Source organism: Aythya fuligula, chromosome 1 (assembly GCF_009819795.1).
Source record: "Aythya fuligula isolate bAytFul2 chromosome 1, bAytFul2.pri, whole genome shotgun sequence".
Lineage (NCBI taxonomy): Eukaryota > Metazoa > Chordata > Aves > Anseriformes > Anatidae > Aythya > Aythya fuligula.
This window is the reverse complement of record NC_045559.1, coordinates 36,248,188-36,270,835: the sequence shown is the minus strand read 5'-3', so window position 1 is coordinate 36,270,835 and position 22,648 is coordinate 36,248,188. Positions and strand designations below refer to the sequence as shown.

The 22,648-nt window shown below is 41.0% G+C and overlaps 1 protein-coding gene across 1 annotated transcript in view; it reads left to right on the top strand.

Annotated features, from left to right (window-relative positions):
• The window catches only part of WIF1 (WNT inhibitory factor 1), a 39,781-nt gene that overhangs the window by 1,761 nt on the left and 15,372 nt on the right, over positions 1-22,648 (top strand). The window contains exon 3 of the mRNA XM_032199324.1: positions 19,704-19,812. Within this exon, the coding sequence (XP_032055215.1) occupies positions 19,704-19,812 (109 nt within the window). The remainder of the gene's footprint in view (positions 1-19,703; positions 19,813-22,648) is intronic.

Below are 22,648 nucleotides of genomic sequence, written 5' to 3'. Positions count from 1 at the left end.
TTCGCAGATCTCATAATCCCACCTAGCTCCTCCTCACCAGCGCATCTGTGTGTGCAGTCAATACAAACTTTGGCACTCTGCTCTCATGGCTGTGGATATTTCAATACTGATGCAGGTCTGCAGATGAAGGGCAAGGTTTCAAACAGCAGCCTAAGCTAGGGAAGGGATTTTAGCCCTCTGGTGTTTTAGGAGCTGGGTTAAGAAATGGACTTATATCCTAGAGAAACCATCTACTTTTTGGTAGCACTACAAGCCCTGTTGGTTTCTGCAGCCCCTTAGAGGTGCTCAAGTACAGCTGCCTGTTCCCCACAGCTCTTGTGATCCTGTGGGGATAGCAGGTCACTGATTGTCCCCGTGCCACCCAAGCCTTTACCTGGTGAGAAGGAACAGGAACAAACACGAGGGTTTCTGCTGCCCATGGGGCAACAATGCTCACTGAGGAACCATTTTATACATCTTAACTGGACAGTGCCCACAGCAGTGGCACAGCTGGAGTAGCATAAAAGTTGCTTGTGACAAAAGAAAAGAGTTTCTCCAGAATTTCCCATATTTTGTAAAGGGGAGAGATGAGACTGTAGGTGTTACCAGTGGTTTATCATGGTAGTGTTTAGTTTTTAGATACAAAGGTTCTTAGAAGACATCCCTGACATCCCTGAATGTCTTAGAAGACATTCCCTGACATCCAGGAAAATGTTAAACACCTGCTACTTTTATTCTGTCAGAACAATTTTTTGTCCGGGAACTTCCTATGTCAAGGAAAGGGAGAGGAAAGACAGAGGAGAGGAGAGGAGAGGAGAGGAAAATGCAAAAACACTATTACTTTTCGAAAGAAGAAGGGCACATAAGACATTGAAGTACTAGACTGCTTCCTGTAAAACAGCCATTAACTAGCATCCAGTTGTCTCCTATCTGGCAAAAAATGAAAACTGAAACTTTTTCTTATGTGAGTCTTGTGTCTTGTGCCTTGCAGACCTCTTACTCTTGTATCCCACTTGAGATTTGAAGACGTTTCTCCAGGACTCCGAGGTTTTGGGGGCTGGCAATGGTATCTGCCACAGCCCCTAGCAGTATCTAGACCCCTTTTGGGTCTGTAGATACCAGACTTCTCCTGAGTGTGTACAGGAGATCATGTCAGTGCCCTGACACAGTTCCTAGCCCTGGGATCACCAAGGCAGGCAGGGAGGGAGGGAGCACTGTGGGGCCAAGTCTCCCCTGCCACACACCTTGTGTCCCTGCTTGCACCTGTGGGGATAAATATCCCGTGGGCAGGTCACAACTACCTGGTCCTGGGATAAACAGCCACATAAAGTGTGGGTTAGTAAGCAATCCAACCCAGAGAGTGGCAATGCTTCTCTTCTCTGTCCTGTGCTGCTGTCTCTGTCCAGGTTCTAGGTCAAAAATGCATGTTGAATGCCACGCTTTGAGGACTGCATTATGGCTGCATGCTGTGTAAAGTGGTAAAATCCCATTGCATTTGGATGTTATGTTTCTAATGCTGTGACTGGTGTATGATAACAGACAGTTAAAGCTGTTTTCACTGGAAAATATTAATCAAAGAAAAACACTTGTTGCTTTTAATCCCTGTTCCATTAGTCCTAATTAAGTATTAGGAAATATTAGGGAAATCCCAAAATGTAAGTATCTCCAGATGCTGAATCCCTGTTTTTTTCTGGCTAAGTCAAGATGAGGCAAGCAGGGAATATGAGAGGCTAGAGAGCTGCAGAACGGGATCACTATGTCTTTATGCACTTTATGTTTCTACCTGAGAATTTTAACATATAATTACAGATGTTGTGTTTTGTTTAAAAAAAAAAAAAAAAAAAAAAAAAGTTATCAGTGAATTGGCAACTAGAAAGATTGGCCCTTGATAGGGAAGATTACAAAAACAAAAAATTAGTGGTACTATATAGCATACAGTAACCGTCCGTGTAACCACTAAAACTCACTGGTGTTGCTTCATGCTCTTACATGTATTCTGTATGTTTGTTTGTTTGTTTGTTTTGTTTGTTTGTTTGTTTTACAAAAGAGAGAATAATGGCTTTTGGGCTCTTGTCCTATGGGAAAGATTGCCCTTATAGACTTCCCAGAGAGAAGAACAGACCCTATTATGCTAACTGGTACTCCATGTTTCACCCCAGGGAAACCACTGGAAGGTACCAAAGGTTGTGGTGATAACGTCATCTCAACAGCGCTTAGAAGCTTATTTAAGCTCCAAATCCATGAACACCAGTACATTGATTAACTTTCTGTGGCATTTCTGATAGCAAGAAAATTAACTTGACGTGAGTGAGGGTAGGTGGGGGAAAACCATATCCAAAATAAATAAATAAATAAATAGATAGATAAATAAAAAGGTAAATCTGCATAGGAAGATGTTGGGGACATGCCTTTGGTCTGGGAGTCTGGGAGTGCTTCTGGTCAGGGAAGCCCTAGAGACAGGAGGAAAGGGGACATCCCAGCACGTATTCCTCAGGGCTGATACATGATGCAATGAAATCTGTACCTGCTGGAAAAACTGGGATACCTCTGTGCAAAACGTTATTGATAACCATGAGTAAAGGGAAATGATACCCACCTCTTAGGGAGAGAGGATATACACCACTAGTGTATATTTTCTATACATATTCTATACATTCATATACATTTCTATACATGTATATATATATATATTTTTGTATACTAGTGTATACACCAAGTATATTTTCCACTATCATTTCCATATTTTGAACTGGAGCTTAGGAAAGAGATATAATTACAGCTCTTGGAGGCTAATTCTGATGTCAGCAATGTGACCATCAACCCCAAACAGCTCAGTGATGCCTCTGGGATTACCTTATATTGCCAAGACCTAGCTTGACTGTGAAGATAAAAAGGAATACCAGCTATGCCAGGAGAATTTTTGTTTCTCTGACCTGAGGAAAGCTAATAAACTACAGATTTAAAGGCAGTATTGTGACAATAGGGTGCTCCTTTCAAACATTACTGTTTGCTTGATGAACTAAAAGAAAGCAAAGAACAGTGAATTTCAAAACAAATAATTCTTCAAAGGAAACGTTTTTCAAAGAGACTGCCAAACTTTTTGTAAATATCTTATTCATACCCAGTGATTACAGTGATGCTTTCCAGCTTAAGAAGTGCCTAATACTCACAGCTCGTTATTTTTCCTATGGCTGGTCTGGAATTTTGGTCAAGGCAATCACGTAAACTTGTACTCCTGGGATTTACAGTAGTATCTTCCCTGGATTTCCAGTAGTACCTTTACTGCATTTTCATGTCACCAAACAGAGGAAATACTTTGTTTTCTGACCTCTGTACCAAAATTTCAATGTGGAATGTGAAGATGTTTACATACTGTGAGCATGATTTTTAGACAGGGGGCTCGCCTATCGAGAACACAGCTCCAAACCTTTAATATTTAGATTCTGTTCAGCTGTGGTATTTTGCATCTCAGTGTTGTAGACATGCCACCAGGGATCAAAGTAATGCTGTAGAGATCCCACTTCACTTAGTAAAGCAGGCATGTGCCAGCCATCTGTTGTATCTGCTGATAGAAAACAGCAGTAAAGTTTCTCAAAGTTTGGCCAAGAAGTAAAGGGGGGATTTATTGCTCAGCAGAGATGAGTTACAAGGCACCTTGTAGTGTAAGCTACATCTGGTTTCCATAGTAATTTACATGGTATATGTGTAAACTACACAATTATTCTTTTTACACAGCAGTGTAAAGCTGTGTTAAATAAACTGTTCTTCAAGATTCCCATTGTTTATCCTTGCTATAAATATTCTAATACATTTTTAACAAAAAAGCTTAAGTAATAAAATATTTTCACTACTTTTACAGTAGTAGTTGCGCTGTACAACACAACTGTTGAAAAGCACTGGAACTAACAGGGCACCCCAAAGTTTCAAGACTGTATTTTGTGAATGTGTACAGATTTTTCTCCCCATATTGCTAACAGTTTTTCTGAAATATAAAATCCATGATGTTTGGCTTTCATCTCCTTTATGCAAATGACAATGTTTTCTGTCAACATCACCTCTTTTTCAGAGGCAATTTCTTAAGTATGTTTTTAGTGGCCTGAAGTTAATGCCATTACAAGTAATGCCATGGAATTAAAAGAACAAACTAACCATAATGAAAACTAAATGGAAGAATTTCTTAATGTATTTACTTCTATTGGTACCAGGCTTCCCATGGAGTTTTTTGGTGTAGCTTGACTTTGGAACAAGCATGAATGACATGCTTCTAGCAAAGTGACCTATGTACATATAAATATATGAAACCACCTTTTTCTTAGTCCATGCACAGACATGAGGGATATGGTGTGATCCAGAACTTTCAAAGCAGCATACTAAGTACTTGCACCAAGTTGAACTTAGCTTTAACTATTGTGTACCTTTGCTCACAGCAGCAATGAGTTGCCAAAGTACCCCAGAGTTTTCATTTTAATGTAGCTGCAATCTGCTTTCCCTGTTACAAAAGTAATGGAAACTAATTGTCTAAGGGAGCCTTTGGTGTGGAAACTGGATGCAGGTTTGGGTGTAGGGAGACTGCGTTTTTTGACTGTTGTGTTATGGCCTGGCTGGGAAGAGATGGGTGCAGAGGCAAGCACCTTGTACAACTTTGTATGTGCTGTGTGAAACATTGCTTTTCCTTTTGCTTTGAATGTGATAATTTCTGTGAGTGTCATTGTGAAAATCCCTTTAGAAACCCAGCTAGGCAGTACTGACCAGGCCGTTCCTATATACTTGTTGAGATCTTACTGGATCCTGAAGATGCATTGCTCTGCCTTCCCTAGATGTCATTCTGAGTTGTGTGTCTACTCTTTGTGCCCTTTTCCTTAGCAGAGATGTCACTTAGCTCTCCAAGTCCCTATCAGAGCCTTATGCAAAAATTGGCGTTATTCTTGACATGTTCCTCTAACAATAAGTTTTGTCCCAACACGTGGGATCTCTGCAGTATAATATTGACTACCTCCAAACTCTTAGGTTACACCACCTGGTTCATACAATTTGTCACTATTCTCCACCCTGTCCTGCACCCTCAAAAAGCTCTGTTAATGACTTTTCAGTTTGAAACAACCCCTTAAGCTTCATGAAGTAAAGCTCTAGTGTAGGAATTTACTAAAGTTTTCCTCCACGAGCACAAGTGCAAAACATTCATTTAGCTTTTTCACACTTGTCTTTTTCAGTGAGGTTTTATTTGCTCTGTCTTCAGCTGTTAGCCCCATTGACTTGACAGTGGTCTGCTCTCAAAACGATTTTATTAGCATTTTGAAAGCTTTCAAGAAAATGCATCCCAAAATATTTTTTATTTACCTTATTGTGGTTTTACATTTAGTTTGCCAAGGTTTGTTTTTTATTTATCTCCCTTTTTCATTCAAATTCCACTTTCTGAAAGATGCTATTTGATTTCTATCAGTCTCTTTTATTCAACCTCTCTGTTCAACCATATTGGAATTTGTTGTTTAGTTGTTTTTGTTTGTTTGTTTCTTTTTTAAGGTTCAGGGAACTGAAACTGTTTATTTGTGGCCAAACTCTTCACTACAACAGAATGCATCCCAGACATAGTGGAAAACGCAGTCACCCAAAGCGCACAGAAAAGAACAACAGCAAAGACAGTTGCAGTGCAATCCTTAGTTTTTTGTAACAAAACCAACAGCGTCCTTTGCAATGAATTATGTGCATAAAGTTCAGTAGATATCTGGGGGTATGGGTATACATTTCAGTAAAAGCAGAAGATAGTTTTATTGGTATTTTCTGTTACGTAAGTGCCTTTTTTGAAAATTGTAAGGTAAATTGAAGAAACACAAAATCAATCACATTTTGGGTAAGTTTCTAAATGTGTGGTTAACTTCACATTTTTTCCCTTCTCTTTGGTTTGTGGAAACTGACATTTTGAAATCTCAGCTGTAATTAACTGTGATTGTAATAAAATGTATGTAACAATGTAATGAAAGACTGCCTCTTCCCACGTAAAATATCGTTCAGACCCATGCACAAAAAGTGTCTGGGCTATCTGTGACAATTTGGGCTGAGCCCATTGTGTCAAGTAACAGAAGCCCAGTTCAGTGGGTACACAGGCACTGAGGTCTGACACATTTTCCCCTTGGGTAGCACCTTGGCAGCTGATGTGTGTGAGCTGACAGTCCTCCAGGGCCTGACTGTGGTGCTGGCCCTCCCAGCCTTTAACGAGACCTGGCAGACTGGAGGAGAACCTGATGAAGAGCCACTTCTTTCCTTACACTTATTTAATTGAAGAAAGAGCTAAAATAGGTCAAAACAGTCATGTTTTCAAACTTCTGCGGGGCATGTTCCCATCCCTTCAAGCCCTTCTGATGGTCTCTCTGTGGTATGTCCATGCCTTTCTTGTACTGGAGAGTCCAGGCCTGGACCCAGCACTACAGATATGCCTCACCAGGACTGAGTAGATGAGAACAATTATGAGAAGAAGAAATTGTGAATCTTCTTGCTGGTAACAGTCTTCCTAATGCAGCGCAGGAGGCCATTGGCCTTCTTTGCCACCCACGCAATGTTGCTGGCTCATGGTCATTTTTATGTTCATCAGGACCCCCAGGACCTTTTCTAGCAAACTCTTTCACAGCTGATTAGCTCCTAGTGTGTACTGCTACATGGGGTTGTTCCTCCCCAGGCAAAGGACTTTGCTGTTCCCCTTGTTGAGCTTCTTGCCAGCCTATTTCTCCAGCTTGTCAAGGTCCCCCTGAATGAAGCACAACCTTCTGGCGTACCAGCCACACCTCTCAGTTTTGTGTCATATGCAGACTTGCTGAGGGTGCTCTCTGTCATAGCATACTGGTCATTAATGAAGATGTTAAGCAGTCTGGGATCCAGTATGAACCCTTGAGGTGCACCACTACTGACTGGTCTCCAGCTGGACTTCATGCTGCTGATCACAACCCCCTGAGCCGAGCAATGCAGCAGTCCACCTCAGAGTCCACCTACAGAAATTCCACTTTTTTCGCTTCTTCTGTGAGGATGTTGTGGGAGGCTGTGTTGAAAGCCTTCCTAAAGTCAAGACAAACAAAATGCACTGCTCTCCTCTCATGCACCAAGCCAGTCATAAACACAGAATGGGCTAACACAAAACTGAGACTGCCTTGTACAATCACAGCAAAGCAGCAAACAAAAATCTGCCTCAGAAAATATTACAAATGAAGCAAAGACAGTGATACTGTTGTATGAAGGCACTGAGAAGACTTTATACATCTATGATATCCAAAATCCACCACAGTATGTGCTTATTTAAAGCCTGTTCATAGGAGACCACTTAGCTACACAGAAATGCTGAGGAGTTAGCCTGACAAGTCTGCCTGACTTGGAGAAGAGACACTTGGGGGATAGACATGCCTTAGTAAAGGCTTACAAAGATTTGAGGTGGATTTGTTTCAGCCGAACAAGAAAAACCCTGATTTTTTTTCCATCTATGTATGAAAGTGTGCTTTGTTTTGTAACCGACTGGTGGAACCCAGCCTGTTTGGCCATACAAGGAGAAGTGGGCAATTACCTTCCAGCTGCTCCAGCACTTGCTGCCATCACTGCCAAATACTGCAATCAATAACTTAGAGACCAAACAGTGCGTTCAGAACTGCTCCCACAAATCCTCTGAAGTTACCCCTTAGCCTGGATAAAGAGCTAGCTCAACCTAGCCGATGCTAAAGGAAATAAATATGCCTGACATCAAACCTGGCAATCTCCCAGCCTCAGGGTTTGGCCCAGCACCAGGGAAAATAAATTCCCCAAACAGCAGCCCACTAATGAGAAGACCTGTCACCAGGTCTGAGCACTCAGACAGAGAGACCGGTAGCAAGAGCAGCAGAGCCAGCCCTTGCAGTGATGGTTGGCTGGAGGAGGAGATGGCAGGCTCTTGGACCATCCTGGCCATCAGAACAGAGAACCACTTCACAGCTTTCAGTCCTGTGATTATGAACCTGTTTTCATGAGGAAGGCATGGGGAGATCACCATCTTTTGATGAGCAGGAGAAGATAGGCTCTACCTGCAGTGAGCCTACTTGCTCATTGCAATCCACCTACTTGCTCTCAGCTTGCGAATGTGTGAATATTGATATACTCAATGGGAATCTGAGACTAAAAACCACATAAGCAAATAATCAAGTCCACTGAACAGCTTCAGTAAGGAGTACAAGTACCACCTTCAGTCTGTTCCTTTTAAACTTCAGTAAACACTGCTCTCATTTTTCCAGGTTTGAGCCTTAGCCAGTTCTCTTTCTTGCAGAGGTTCTGGGAAATAAATCAAACTGTTGAAACAGAGTCCACTTGAGTGACCAGGCTGAACCAAATTTATTTTTTCCTTGTGAAGCCACACGTACATTGAGTAGCTGCAAGCAGCTACGTGCCTGCAGGATTCAAGGCAGGGACCTTCAGGGAGAACAGACAGGTTGCACACAGAGCACATCAGGATGTGTCAGAGAGAAAAGAGAGGAGAAATTCAGTTATCTGGATCTGTAATCACAAGCAACAGATGATATGCATAGTCACATCAAGAGATGGGAAATAATTTACTAGCAGGGCATGTTGCTCGTTATCTTGGTTGAGATATATATATATATTATATATATATATGGTGCTGTTTTATTTTTTTCCCCCTTCCTTTTAGTTTTGCACAGGAACATCTATTCAGATTGAGTAGACCTGATCAGATTTCTGCATTGGCAAGGGAGCACAGCTGAAAGCTTAGGACCTAAGACATTGCTCCCTTCCAGTCAGAGCTGTGATGTGATGGTGGTAGGTACAGGGTGCAGAAGCTTGCACAGTCCCTCCCAGACAGAAAGCATCACATCAGGGACCACTGGGGTTTCACTATTTCATTTGATGTAACAACAGCATTCTTCTGATGGGATGAAGTCTGTGTGTTATCCTGCCCACTGACAGAGTTCACATTTGAATCATGTCAGTGTGAATATGCTGCTTACTTAATGGTTCCTTCAAAATCGTGCAGCCAAACATCTGCAGTCAGGTAAACTTCATCATTTATGTAGTGGGTGCCATGCTGCCACTGTTACTGTGGTTTGTTCAGACAGCAATTAACTGAAACCTCACAGTGTAATTGCAATGTTTAAAACATTTCTAAGCATTTAACTTGTTTATATAAGAGCTTTATTCATCCAAAAGTGAGTTTTTCTCATCCTGTAAAATATAATTCATTAGTACAAGTTCAATCGCTTAGGTTAATGGAGAAATATTTAAAAGGATAAGAAATCCTGAAGTTTGCTGGCAGGGTGCATGGTTACCTGGAGGCATAGAGCTTGAAGCATCTGCAAGTTCTCATGAAATCTGTTTCTCTACCTCTTTCCACCCCTAACATTTCTCAAACAGAAATTTCTGTCTCTGGTTTTATACGTCTCCCTTGTACCCATGCACAAAGACTGGGATAAGTGCAGTAAGGTCTTTGCCCCCTTCTTGGTTTAGAGTAGGGGATGGGGCATAGCCAGGTTCTTCCCCAGGCCAGAGGACTCGTGAAGAGTGGGAAGCAGAGAGCAAATTTTGTGAGTGAGAGACAAAGGGACAGCCGTTGTCCTTCTCTGAAAATGACATTGCAAATTTCTTCCTTCTCTGATTCTTTTATAACCTCTCTAATCAAAACAAAATAAGATCCCCAAACTAATCCTCTCTGGTCTGAAGAGACAGTTGTGTGAGTCTCCTGCATGGGTTGTGTCTGGTTATTGCTTCACAGGAGAGGGGACAATGGAGGAAGCAGCCAGTCCAGAGGTTTCCCTAAACATGCTGAGACAGGGGAAGGAGGGCTGCAGCTTTTCTTACAGTCTGAGCAGAATTTATTGAACTGATACTGGATTATGAGAGTTTGCACCACTGTTTCACACATTAATATCACAGGTAATCCAGAAGGTCTAGTAATGGTGTGGTTAAATTAGTTCCTATTGTAAAATCTAAGTTATATTTCTGGCAAGTGCAAGATGAGCTGTTGAGCACTCCCAATGCATAGGAAGTAAAGCCTTGGACTGAAATTTGTACAGCCCACCCATTGAACGTTCACTCGTTAACTAAACACATCTTTCAGGATAACATGGAAAATCCACCTTCTCACTGAGGTGTGTTGTTCACCTGTTGTCCTTTGGAGTATGTTAATAGCCTGCAGTTAAACCGTCATATTTCTGAAAACAGATTTCTACTACTTTAAAAAATCTGTATTTGAAAATGCAGGTGTCTATGTGCATATGACCAACATGATTTGGGTTTGACAATTTTCTACCATACGCATTTCCCAAAAAAACATTTCCAACAAATCTTGTGTTCAACAAGTTGCAGCATCCCAGTTTCTGCCACCTCCAGTTCATATGCATCTCAGTTTGTTAGATATAGCCAAAAGGTTACAGCAGAAGCTATTAAATTAAGGTAGTCAGCCTCTGTGTGCAAGCATATTTTCCCTAGACCTCTTCAAGCTATTAAATTAAGGTAGTTGGCCTCTATGTGCAAGCATATTTTCCCTAGACCTCTTCAAGTCTTGTACTGCACAGCGTGCAACCGTGTGGTTTGCTGTGTATCTGCATATTAATGCATCCGGTTGACTTAATGGGCCAGACTTTCAAAGGCTACTCAGCGTTTATAACAGCCCCTTGCTCTGAGGAAACCTGCAGGACTTCAGCACCACTTCTCCAGGTTTGTAAGATGCTCAGTTTTTGAAGAAGCTGAACAAAGTTGTGTGTCTTAATTGAGAGGTAGTATGGGATCATATACTTAACGAGGTTTTAATGTCCTGTAAAAACAAGGAGACAGCATTAAGTCTTGCATACAGCATCATTCACTGGTATTTCCTGAATTTTGACTGTTTGACTGGATACTATAAGAATTCTCCAAACTTTCTTTTATTACCATAAGTGGTTTAGGGAAGGAAAAAAAAAATAGCTTTGTTTCTCAGAGCCTTAAAAGTTTGCAAATAGTTTGCATGTTCCATAACTTAATCCCGTTGTCTAGACACCCGCGCATCCTTCCCTCCTCAGTGGGAGAGGGGTGCAGAGAGGAGCTCCATCCTTCCCTGGCCCCCCAGGCAGGGCTGGGGAGCTGCTCCTGGGGCCTCCCGCTCCAAGCTGTGCTTGCCTGGTCCTCCTCTGGTACGTCTGAGGAGATCCACATGAGGGAGCCCATATGCTGTGTGCACCACCGAAACTGAGAAGGCTGCAGGAGGAGTGTCAGGCTCTCTTGATCCAGTCTGCTTTGCTTGAGCAGCTTGGCAGCAAAAGTAGCAGAGCACAAGCCTCACCTTTGCACCAAAACAGCCAAGACAGGCCATGCATACCCTGTATGATCACAAAAGCCTCCTGGTGCAGCAGACCTGTCCACTCTCTTCTGTAACTCTTTGGGCAACGTTTTCCAAAGCTGTGACAAGACAGCCACTTGAAAGCAGATGTGCAGCCTGCCCTCAATTCATCTGCACAGTACACCTTAGTGGCATGCCACAGGCAGAAAGGCTTGTGAAGTACCTGGCATGTTTCTCACATTGCTGAGAGGTATGCCATTTTCCATGTGAAGAGTACAGCTCCCCAACTGCACTCAGGAATGTCTTCATAATCTGGTGCTGCTCCAAAGAAACCTGGAGCTTTAAACTCAAGCTTAAAAGCACGACAAACATGAGTCAACTTGCATTATTCCCAGTGCTTAACTTCATAAGCAATAGCAAGATCACATTTCTGGGGGTGGAATCACGTGTGTGGATTGTTCATTTTCATTTTGTCTGCTTGGTGGCACTGACAGTACCATCAGGAACGTGCATGTCCTATTTGGGGGCCACGGTCTGGTGAAACCACCTTCTATCCAATTTTTCACAGCTTAGTTTCTTCCCCACTCCAGCATAATGAAATCTGAGGGTGTGATGAAAATATCTGACATCTGCTAATGACAAGGGAACTCCATGCCACACTCCCAGTGTGGTTCCAAAGCAGCTTCAACCAGGCCAGTGAGCTGGGCTGAATCGTCACCTGCAAATGCTGCTCTCTATCCACCGAGTGTGTAGGAAGTTGAGGATGACTTGGCTTTAAAGAAGATGCTTCATTTCACTGCTGGAAAATTCCAGGGACTGCTGTACCTTAACTCCAAAGAGTCTATCAGACTAGTACTATAACTCAGGAATGAAACTGTACAGACACTGCCTGTGCAAACAGTCTGAAAGACAGAAAAGTTGTGTGCAGAAACTGCTCAGGTCCTCATTTCCTACATGGAAATATTACAGTAATACATGCCCGCAGACAGAGGTCTTATCTCAACAGAAAAATCAGTGCGATTTCAGGTACACAGCAAACACACAAGGCTTTCTTTAACCTTACAAAATATCTCTGGATTTTCAAAAATAGGCATTTATAATCCACGTGGCAGATGTTAAAAGAGAGCAGTGTTAGGGAAGTCTAAGAAGCGCTAACAACTAGTCAGAAAAGAGCTGATTTTTTTTTTCAAAACCTTTTAATCACTTGTTTGCTTAGGGTACAATGCAAAAGACCATTATCTGTGGAGCAGTAAATAAACAGCCTCACCTTCAAGGTGCCGCAAGCTTTCTTTCACTTAGATACCCACAAGTGGAAGCATCACCCTTTGAGACCACAGAAGGACTCAAGTCCGACAGAAGCTGCTGTGAGATTTCATAATTTTTGAGAGAGCTCATTGCTTATATTTCGGGGGAGATATTTATGATAGAGGAGTGCCAGTTAAAGCCAAGAGCAAAACACATGGACTCAATAAAGGTCCAATTACGTGACCTTTGCTGTTTGCCACGCTTTTAACTTGTGTAAGTTATTGATTACACTTTCATGAGATCATAATCAGAAGGTTGTTCTTTGGTAATGGTGTGCTAGAGGAGCTTTATCCTCCACTTCAAAGCTGTCCTGGGAGGCTTAAGAACAAACGGGTGGAAGTTTGAAGCACAGCCAAAATGAATCTGTGTGCATTATCCGTGTTTACCACCATGCAGGAGGAGGCTTAGCCTATTCTTCGGCTGTGAACTTTCTCTCAGCACATCAGACGAGCCACCATCTCTAAGGTTTACATTTGTGCTTTTAAAAAAAATTCCATTTAATTAAATTTACTGCTTGCTCAGATCTCCATCGTAACTTGTCTAAATACTTGTGTGCAATACTTGTGTGCCATGCTTGAGTGCAATAATTTCCCTAACTGTAGAGGTTTTATTGAAATTATTTTACATTCTCTGAGAAGACTGTGACTAATTTATTAAATACAAATAAATCTATCCATAGCTTCAAACTGCAAACAGTTTGTAATTACGTAAAAACGCATGCCTAGGACCATCCAGCCCAGGTTTACATTTATTTTTCAAGCAGCAAGGGGAAGAAAGTTACCTCCCAGTTTAATCTCAGTGTATTTAGAGCTGCATAGATGCATTACAGGTGAAGGTAGCAGAACTGTACAGCATTGTTTTGTTAGGAACTGATGTGATAAGACTTTATTTATTTATATTCTTCCTCTGAGGAGCGGTGATAATTTCTGCCTTTTTTATTAGCCTTAGGAAATTGGCATTTTGAACATCCCTGATCATGAAATCTCCATTGGAGACAGCACTGATCTTTTGTTGAATGACAAAAGAATGAATTAGCTCTTGTTGTGCCGGAACAAGAAATAACTTTTCAGCAGAAAGACTTTTACCAATTCACTGGATACCAGAAAAGTGTGTTTCATCAGACATTTCGAAATAATGTAGACTAGTATATCTTTAATTTTTTAATCTGAACTCTAAATACTAGTTCTTTTGGTGTACCACTTGCTTCTCTCCCCTTCTCCAAAGCAGAGAGATCTAATTTTCATGTGAAGGATATAGGAGGAAACAATCTGAAGGGCACTTGTGTACCATGTACACATTCCAGCCTGGTTCATGCTGAAAAATATCATTCCTTGATAAAGACTTTCATGACGAAATTAGCTGTGCATATTGATAGAAGCCTTAATGATTTCGTTTTCTTGTAGCTTAATTTTTTAGAAAGTAACTCTGGTGAAGCTGGAATAAAACTGGTGAGAACCTTTTGTTGTTGAGTAAAGCAAGATAGAGAAAGAGTAAGAAACTCCAAATCTTTCCTCAACAAGTGCTGTCAATTTGTTGTGACTTCTTTCTTTAAGAAATCCTGCATGCTGCATGCCTTTATAGCAGTGCTCTTGTAGTTACCTGGAGATTGCTGTGGATCTGTTCTTTCATGTGCTGCTTTCCAAGGTGCCAGCCTTGGTAAACATCCCCTCTGCATTTTGAGCCTCTGTCCCCATTGCTGTTCCTGCACCAAGGGATTGGCTCTGATCTACCCCAAAGGCATATTTTCGTTAGCAGACTGGCAATGGGAAGGAGCATGCAATAGGTGTTTTTTTGGCATTGTGTTTCAGGCAGCCTGATTTTTTTGTCACGTGAGGACAAGTTTCAAAGTTAACTCTCTGCTCAGGTATTTGTGTTATTTCTTTTCAATGGTGTCCCACTAGATCCTTGCTCTTTCTGCCAAGTCATTTTCCAGTCTCGGGTGGATTTCAAATGAGCTCTTCAAATGCTAGAGTTCTTCCAGAGCTCGAAGTCTAACAAGAGAAAATATCCGTTCAAAATGACAAAGTGTTTGCCCAGTTTCTCCCATCATCCAAAGAACAGACATCTACCAGAAACATAATTGCTAAAGGTAATCTAAATCCATGAATTTGGTTCTCACCATGTTTCCTGACAGCAGTTTCTTCATATTACTTACCTTTAAAGAAATTCTTGTCTCATTTCTTGGAGGAAAGGCCAATACATTCTGAAAACAATTATGTCCTTCTTCCCTGCACAAAGCATTCTTGGTACCTTGTGGCATCATCTGCCAAAACTTGGATCTCCTTTTGATAGTAATCAGGAAATATTTCTTTGATTGCTTTCTAAATCATTCCCTTGAAGGATCTGCACTGCCATCCACAATGACATGCCACAGGAGACATTAAGGACCAGTTAATTATCTTCCATTGACACAGTCAGAGAGTTTTTGTACCATTCTTCTTATAAAATACAAAACCATTATAACCAGAAGTTGTCATTGTTTAAAGTTGCATGTAGGGATTGTTAAAAAGTTGTCTTTGTCATCATGCATAGGTTTTCCTCAGTCCTCCACAGTTTTATAACGTGAAGAAGAAAGGCTTAAGATAGACTCTGCAGAGCCGTGAGCATCTCAGCACATCAATGTGTAATTAACACTGTAACACACTGCATTTTTCCTTGAGATATTTTGCTCAATTCTAATTTGGGTCCTTTTTTTTTTTTTTAGAAACACACAAAAAAACTCTCTATTTTGCCTTTCGTGTGCATCTCTTTTTGTTAATCCTACTGCTTCACTTCATTCCCATACCCTAACAGCTTTCCAGTCCTTTACACCTAATGGAAATCTGGCAGTTGGCTGGGATTAAGGTTATCCTGTCCTCTGTGTAGATTGGTTTTAATGGAGAACATTCCTATGAGGGCTGCACATCACTTTCTCAGCAATGTTAAGCGTGCCTCCCACTTTGGGGCTACCTCGTGAGGCTGCTGGCAGGTATCATTGAGTTCACTCTGAGGTGCAAAAAATGGTTTCCACATTCTGGGAGGGGACCAATTAGCAGGTAAGGCCAAGCTGCCTTTGCTGGCAGAAAACAAAACCTTCTAGGCAGACGGTTTATTATCTACTGTCTAAGGAGGGATCATTATGTTGTTCATTACAGCAGTGTCTAGACTGCACTGCAATAACAAAATGTGCTGCAGACATACTCATACTCTGGCCAAACTCCTTCAATAGCCTGGTACATGCAGTACAGCGAGAGCCTTCCCCCTTTGTTGAAATTCTTCTCATTTTGCTTCATGTTTCATCTTGGAACATAGAAGACCCACTCCTCTGACCTAATGCAGTTAATATCTTGGAGAAGCAATGGTCCATGCTGTAAACACCTAACAAGCACATACATTGCCTCACTTTGTGATTTTATTTATGGCATATGCAGCTGTGAGCATCTGCTGTGTATGATCCATGCTAGAATCTTCTGGTGTGTGCATAGCCAGAAATATCCACGGATCTGGGATAAAAAGGAACTTCTTAAGTGAGTTTCTTTCTTTAAATGAAGAAAATCAGTGTTAGGGTATATAGAACAGAATACTCAGAGATGATCTCTTCAAAAAAATGAGAAGGAAACATGGTTAATTTCTTACATCTCCTTGCAAAGGTAACACATCTCTTTTTTGTTGTTGTTATGTTTTGTTTTTGTTAGAAAGGCTGTAGATTTCATTAGGCTATTGAGCTGTGACATACAGCTGTTTAAGCTTCTCTGGTTTGCTTTAAGGTGCTGCCATTACTTCTAATCTTACATCTTTCATGTAAAATGAAGAAAACATAAAACACTTTTCTGTGAATGTTTTGATTAAATATGAAACAAAACCAAACTGGGCATGGCATGGCATTTAAGTGATGAGAAAACTATAATGCAGTAGATCTTGCCCTGAAGAAGGGAGTTCTGCAGGAATTTTAAGTGTAAAGCCAAACTGCCGACAGATGTTCGCTACCATACTTGTTAGAGGGCTTCGTTATATTTATAACCTTTTAAATTCCTCTGATTTATAGAAAGCGTCCACTTAAAGTCCATAAAAGTTAATCCTGACCATGGAATTATTTGCCTAGAATGAAATTTCCTGCCTTTGCCGAGGGCTTTGCCCCCATGGGGAAGAGTTGCAGGGTGGCTGTATGCAGCTACCTGCTGCCTCGAGGCACAAAGTCCCCAGACTGCTCACACAGGGGCTGCAGGGGACTTTCCCTCAGTTTTTTAGGGTCCCAGACAAAGTGTTCACATGCAGGGAAAGTGTTCACACTCTTCCTCGGGTGCATACTGAAGTCAAGCCAAAACTGAAAATTCTCTTGCTCATATAGTGTGCAATTGTCAAGGATCAACACTTTTTTGCAAACCCCAGTTCCTCCATCACCTCTGATAACACTGCTTCTTTAAGATTTAGCTTCAGTGCCGAATTTTGCCCACCAAACACCAGACACTGCACAGGCTGGCTTCAAAAACAAAGTCACAAGAATGTTTCTGTACAGGAAAATGGATTATAGATTGTGGTTTTTCCCCATTATCCCTCAAACAATATCTGAAGAAATTTTGTTTGCACTAGCAGGTCATTCACAATGACCACTTACAGTATGAATTGTGGCAGTCACTATACAGTACCCAAATGTCCGGATTTTAATTGCACAGGCCTATCTCCTCAATTAACCATCATGACCGAATTTCATGCTAGACTGACGCATGGTAAATATTTGCTGAGAATGTGTTGTTTGCTTTTCAGTCATGATGATTAATGCAAGTTAATTGGCAATCAACTCAAATTACACCAGGACAATGCTGGAGACTGGATGTGGAGATTGTGTCAAGACAGATTGCTTCCAAACTGATAAGATTTATGGCAGCCAAACCTCAGATTGGCAGGTTTGAGGAGCTCAACTACCCTCCTTGCAGCCTCTCTAGGCTGATTTTGTATGGTATTTTTAAGCCAAAATTTAACAAACTCAGTCCAGCACAAGTGAATGGCAAATATGCTCTGTAGCACGTGGCTTCATAACCTCGAAATCGTACTAGCTGAGTCTACCTGAGGACTTCTTAGATAATGTCATTTCAAGAAGTTGTATGGACCTTTCTTCAGAAATGGTGAGAGCAGGTATCTATCCCCAGTGCAGAGAGTGGTTTTCCTCCTGAGAAGCCTTTGCTTGTGCAGCATCTCTTCCCATCATTTTAATCCTGCCTCGGGCATTAATTGCTGCTGTGCCTCTATTCTGGTTAAAAGAATTCCTTCCTTGAAAGGCAGTAAAGATTGTAACTCATGGTGCAATCGATCCCCTTTCCCACAGAGAACTTGCTTTTTGTCTTTGTCTTTAAGCATCGTTTTAACTCCAGAAAATGGAATTCCAGTTCCTTTGCTACACATCAGAGCTTTGGCTCACAGGCTGACCTGCTACAGCAGCCCGGCTAGAGTGGAAACATGGGAGTGGAGCTATTTGGTTTAGTTACCAGTTGTTGTTTACTAGAATAGTAAGAACATAATGTTTTAATATCCCAGCCTATTATGACCTGTTTTAGATATAACCAAACATCAAAGCTAACCAATGAGAAACAGACAGTACAGCATTGACTCAGTCGCTGTAGTATTCTATAGATGTGTGGAGACATATAATTATTTTTCTGAACCAAAGTTTTATTTGAAAACAAAAATGTTCACAATCTAAGACTTTATGGCTTGTTTTCATATTTTGGCATTGTATAATGTATTGGAAAAAAAAATCTTTAATTAAAAGCAGCCTTTTGAATAGCACCCCAGACTTCAATTTTCATCTCCTGTTTTACTACTTCTCTCCATGTCCCCTCTCCCTCCCACATATGCTCCATGTGTTTAACCCACCCTTAACAACTTTCATGACTTCCTTCCCTACTGTTGCTTTGTGAGTCCTCCTCTGAGGTCTCCATGCTTACACAGCACCCTACATAACAACCTTTTTAAGCAGCTTTGGAGAGCTTTGCTGGTGCCACCAAAGGAGTATGGTGCCTCTGACAGGGCTTCTGCTCAAGTTAACACAGAATCACAGAAGGTCTGAGGATGACCTGAGATGAGATGATCTCGAGATAGAATAGCCTCTCTCTATATGTCAGGTGCTCCAATCCCTCTAGTCATTGTTGTGGCTATTCACTGGTCTCTCTCCAGTAAGTCCGTGCTATGGAAACTGGTTATTACGAGAGAAAAAGAACAGCCTTCTGGCTAAGGACATTGACTGCCATCTCATAGGAGAACTAACTGCCATTTATTGGCCCAAAATTCTCATAACATTTTGGCTTTAATCTCTCTTTACTTCACAGTCCTAGATAAAAGACAGGTTTAGCAACACTGTATATTATTAATAAGTTGCTGTATGAAAATACTTTTTTGACAGTTCCCATGCTAAGGATTCAAGTATTTTTCTGAGAGCAGCAGCTAAAGCTACCTATAATCGTACATGTTTCAGGTAAATGAAAAGCCTGACTTTAGGGAAAAGGTTTGTTTCCACTTGATCTGTGCACCTGCAGCTGTGCTGTGGGAATGCCCAACTCCATTAACAGCCGTGGAAGCCTCAAGTGCCCTGCTAAGATGCAAACACCTCAGGTGTACACAGTGTGCACATCTACACTGCAGATGCATGACACAAGGCAGGAGGAATCCCACTTTGTAGCAAATACGAAGAAAGACTGAGCAGGTGACTTAACAGAGAGGCCAGGATCTGGTGGAACGAAGCACAAGGCAGGCTGTCCAGGCTCACCAGCTGTTCCAGGGGGATTCTGCACAAAAAAAAAAAAAAAAAAAAAAAAAACAGCTTTAAGAAGTAGCCCAGTGTTCATACTTTTTTTTAATTTTTATTTTCAGTGTTTAGATGAAAGGTGTGGGTTGTAAAAAAAATGGATTCTCTGATTAACATTAATTTGCCATATGCATGCTATTTTCCTTGCTGTTATCCAGGTATTGGATTTTACTGTATGGTCATTTGCAATTTCTGAGATGAGAGAAAACTATGCTTAGGTAAAGAAGCAATTGTGGAAAAAATTAAAACAAATCCAGTGAATGACATAATGAAAGTGTAGTATTTTTCTGCTGTAGCTTATGTGCTAAATGGTTTGCTTCTGTGAATGCAATTAAAACACATAATGATTTCTCATGTCTTTTGTCATAGGCTGAGTACTTCTACGAGTTCCTGTCTCTGCGCTCTTTGGATAAAGGCATAATGGCTGATCCAACTATAAATATCCCTCTGCTCGGAACAGTTCCTCATAAAGCATCAGGTTTGTGCTGTTGGTATTATAAATTTTGTTCCTGTAAAAAATATCCCACAGCCAGTAAAGTCTACACACCTTCTTTTTAACAGAAGTTTTGAATTTTATTGCTAAAGAAATGCTTGTCATGGTGCTTGACAATGAACAGCGTGAGTGCCTTGCCTGACTACAGCAGCATATTTTGCTTGAGCCAAGTCACACGAAGCTTTTGTATGTAGATAAACCAGCAGAAAATAGTGCAAAATTTTTACATAAAATTAATGTATGTGAAACTTTAGTGGTGTTGAAAATGGATTTCATTGAAGAGTGTTATAATATTCATATCATAATTGCTGCAATTTAATTGATTGCAAGCCCAATAAGTTTGCAAATACAGACATTGACTCAAAGTAACCAAGAAGTCAGTCAGGAAGGTGAAATTCATATTAAGCATTAAGATTATTTCCATCTCCATATAAAGCAGGTGAGAAATGTGGAAGGCTGTGCACTCAGCATCCTCTAATATAAATTAGTTTCTCCTTTAATTTTTAACTATCTAGAGAGGCTAGATCAAAATGACCCCTGACTGACTGTGTTTAGGAAAACATCTAATCTACAAATGCAGGGAGGCCAGGGATGAGATCTCCTAGTTCCAGCAGAAGGTCTGGTAACCATCACGATGGGAGGTCTGATTGAAACCGAGATGGACTTACCCTGTCTGTGGTGCTGGTAGCTCAGTTCCAGGACTAATACGGGTATGTCCACGGTGTTCCCTTATGCAGACAGTGAGCAGTGCACTGCTGTACTTAGGATATATCAGCTGTGTTGAAGTCCTGTGTGGCATTATACTGCATCTGGTCTTTAACAGCAATTGATAATTGGTACATGCAGAGTATTCCAAGCATGTTCAGTATTTAGCAATGAGCCACTGGTGTGAAGGCTTTTTTTTATGCTGCTTGTAAGTTGACTTAAATAAATAAATGCTATAAAAATAGTGAAGCAATTTAAACTGGATTTAAATCACTCAGGTTCCTTAGACTCCTTTGAAAATCCTATCCCCGCATCCCAGTATTGCTACGTGGGTTAGGGTTGTTAAACCTAGCCACACGGTACAATATTGATATATGGTAAGAGGGCTGAAGAAGATGCCTTTCAGTGAGAGTTTAAAGAACTAAGACTACTCAGCTTAGCCAAAAAGAGGTGTTTGAGAGAAGCCTTGAGCAAGTAGATATCTGTTCAATGACAAAAGACTGCTCATTTCACAAGGGAACACCTACAAAGATCCAGTGGTTCAAACAAAAGTCAGCAAGTTCAAAACCAAGTCAGGCATTTTTGATGGTGGCAGTGATTAACTTCAAGCACCACACAAGTACCATGCTGGTGCCAATGTGGCTCCACATGAGCTGGCATGCCTGGTACCTTCCCCAGCAGCATCTCTGCTCACTCCACAGTTAGGAATCAGTTAAATTTTCCTCACTTCTGTGAGCACTCCATGGGAGGCAGGAGTGTAAATGTGCAAAAGGGGCAATTCTGTGGTGGGACAAATGCAATGTGAGCCACCACGGAGCTCAGTCAGGAGGGCCTTTAATGCATTTTTGTGTGCTGAGGAGTTCGGGCACGTGGAAAGTTCAAAAATATGGACACTTCCAGTTTGGGGAGTGCTGGAGGGTTTCTGACCTGTCCCCTTCAACTTCAGATGCATGACTGGTCCTTGCCCTGGGCACTTAAACCTACAGGCTGATGTCATTTGCTGTCAAATCTCCAGGCAGATTGGGGTTTTGCTACTGATGCAATGAAGTCTAGGAATTTCTCCTGTGCCTTCATCCCCACAGCAATTTGTTCAGCTAAGTCACACACATCCTCATACAAGCACTGAATTATGTCCTGCACTTAAGCTATGAGGAGGTTACTGCAGTTTGAGAAGTTCGCTGCATTTAAACTGCTTTTTATCCCTTGTAAGAGGTTTTTTTTTCTTACCACATGGTTACATGCTTTTCGTAATGGTCTTTTAAAAGACCAGTGTAAAGGCACTTCAGCAATGAAATTGCTTTATAATGAAAACTGCAACAGACTGTTCAGTCCATAGGACTTACCAGAAGCAGAATGTGTTTCAGCAATAATTATTGCAAGGTATTATACCAAGGCAGAAAATAACAAAAATTGTCTGATTATTACATGCGACATTTTCATAACAAGCAATTTAAAACAAACCAAATGTAAGGCTGTTAGCTCTACATTTTGTTCTGAAACCTCAGGCCAGCTTCAGAAGAAATGAATAAACAATCTCTATTAGCTGGATCTAATTTTTAAATGAGCTAGAAAGAGCCAATTTTGAAGAAATGACACAATCATTTCATCTGAAGATTATTTGAGATCACTTGTGACCATCACAGCGGAGCATTCCAGAGCTCTGAGGTATCAGGCTTGCTTCCTCATTAAAATACTCCAGATTTACTGGCCTTAATTATTTCCTTGGACTCTTTGTAGTTTAAAAGTGCTTGAATACTTTTCCTGGAAAGGCAATCTCCGAATATTGCTACACTTAACAAGTTCTGTCATAGTGATGTTCCTCTATTTATTTTAAATACTTGCACCCACAATCTTATTTATTAAGTGCACTGTCTTGCCAGCATATTATGGAGAAAGTTTTGATTAAAAAAGTATTTTATTTAAGTATTTTTAATTGCAAGATCTGTAACAGCAAAACATACCTAAAGCAGCTTTAAAAAAAATAAAAATGCATGAGATCTTTTTGGAGAAGTTATGTGACAGCCCATACAAGTGAGGCTCAGAAGAGATCAAGGCAGCTTAGAAAATTAAATATAGGCTTCTGGCTCATTTTAGTGGCTTTGAAAATAGTATCCTT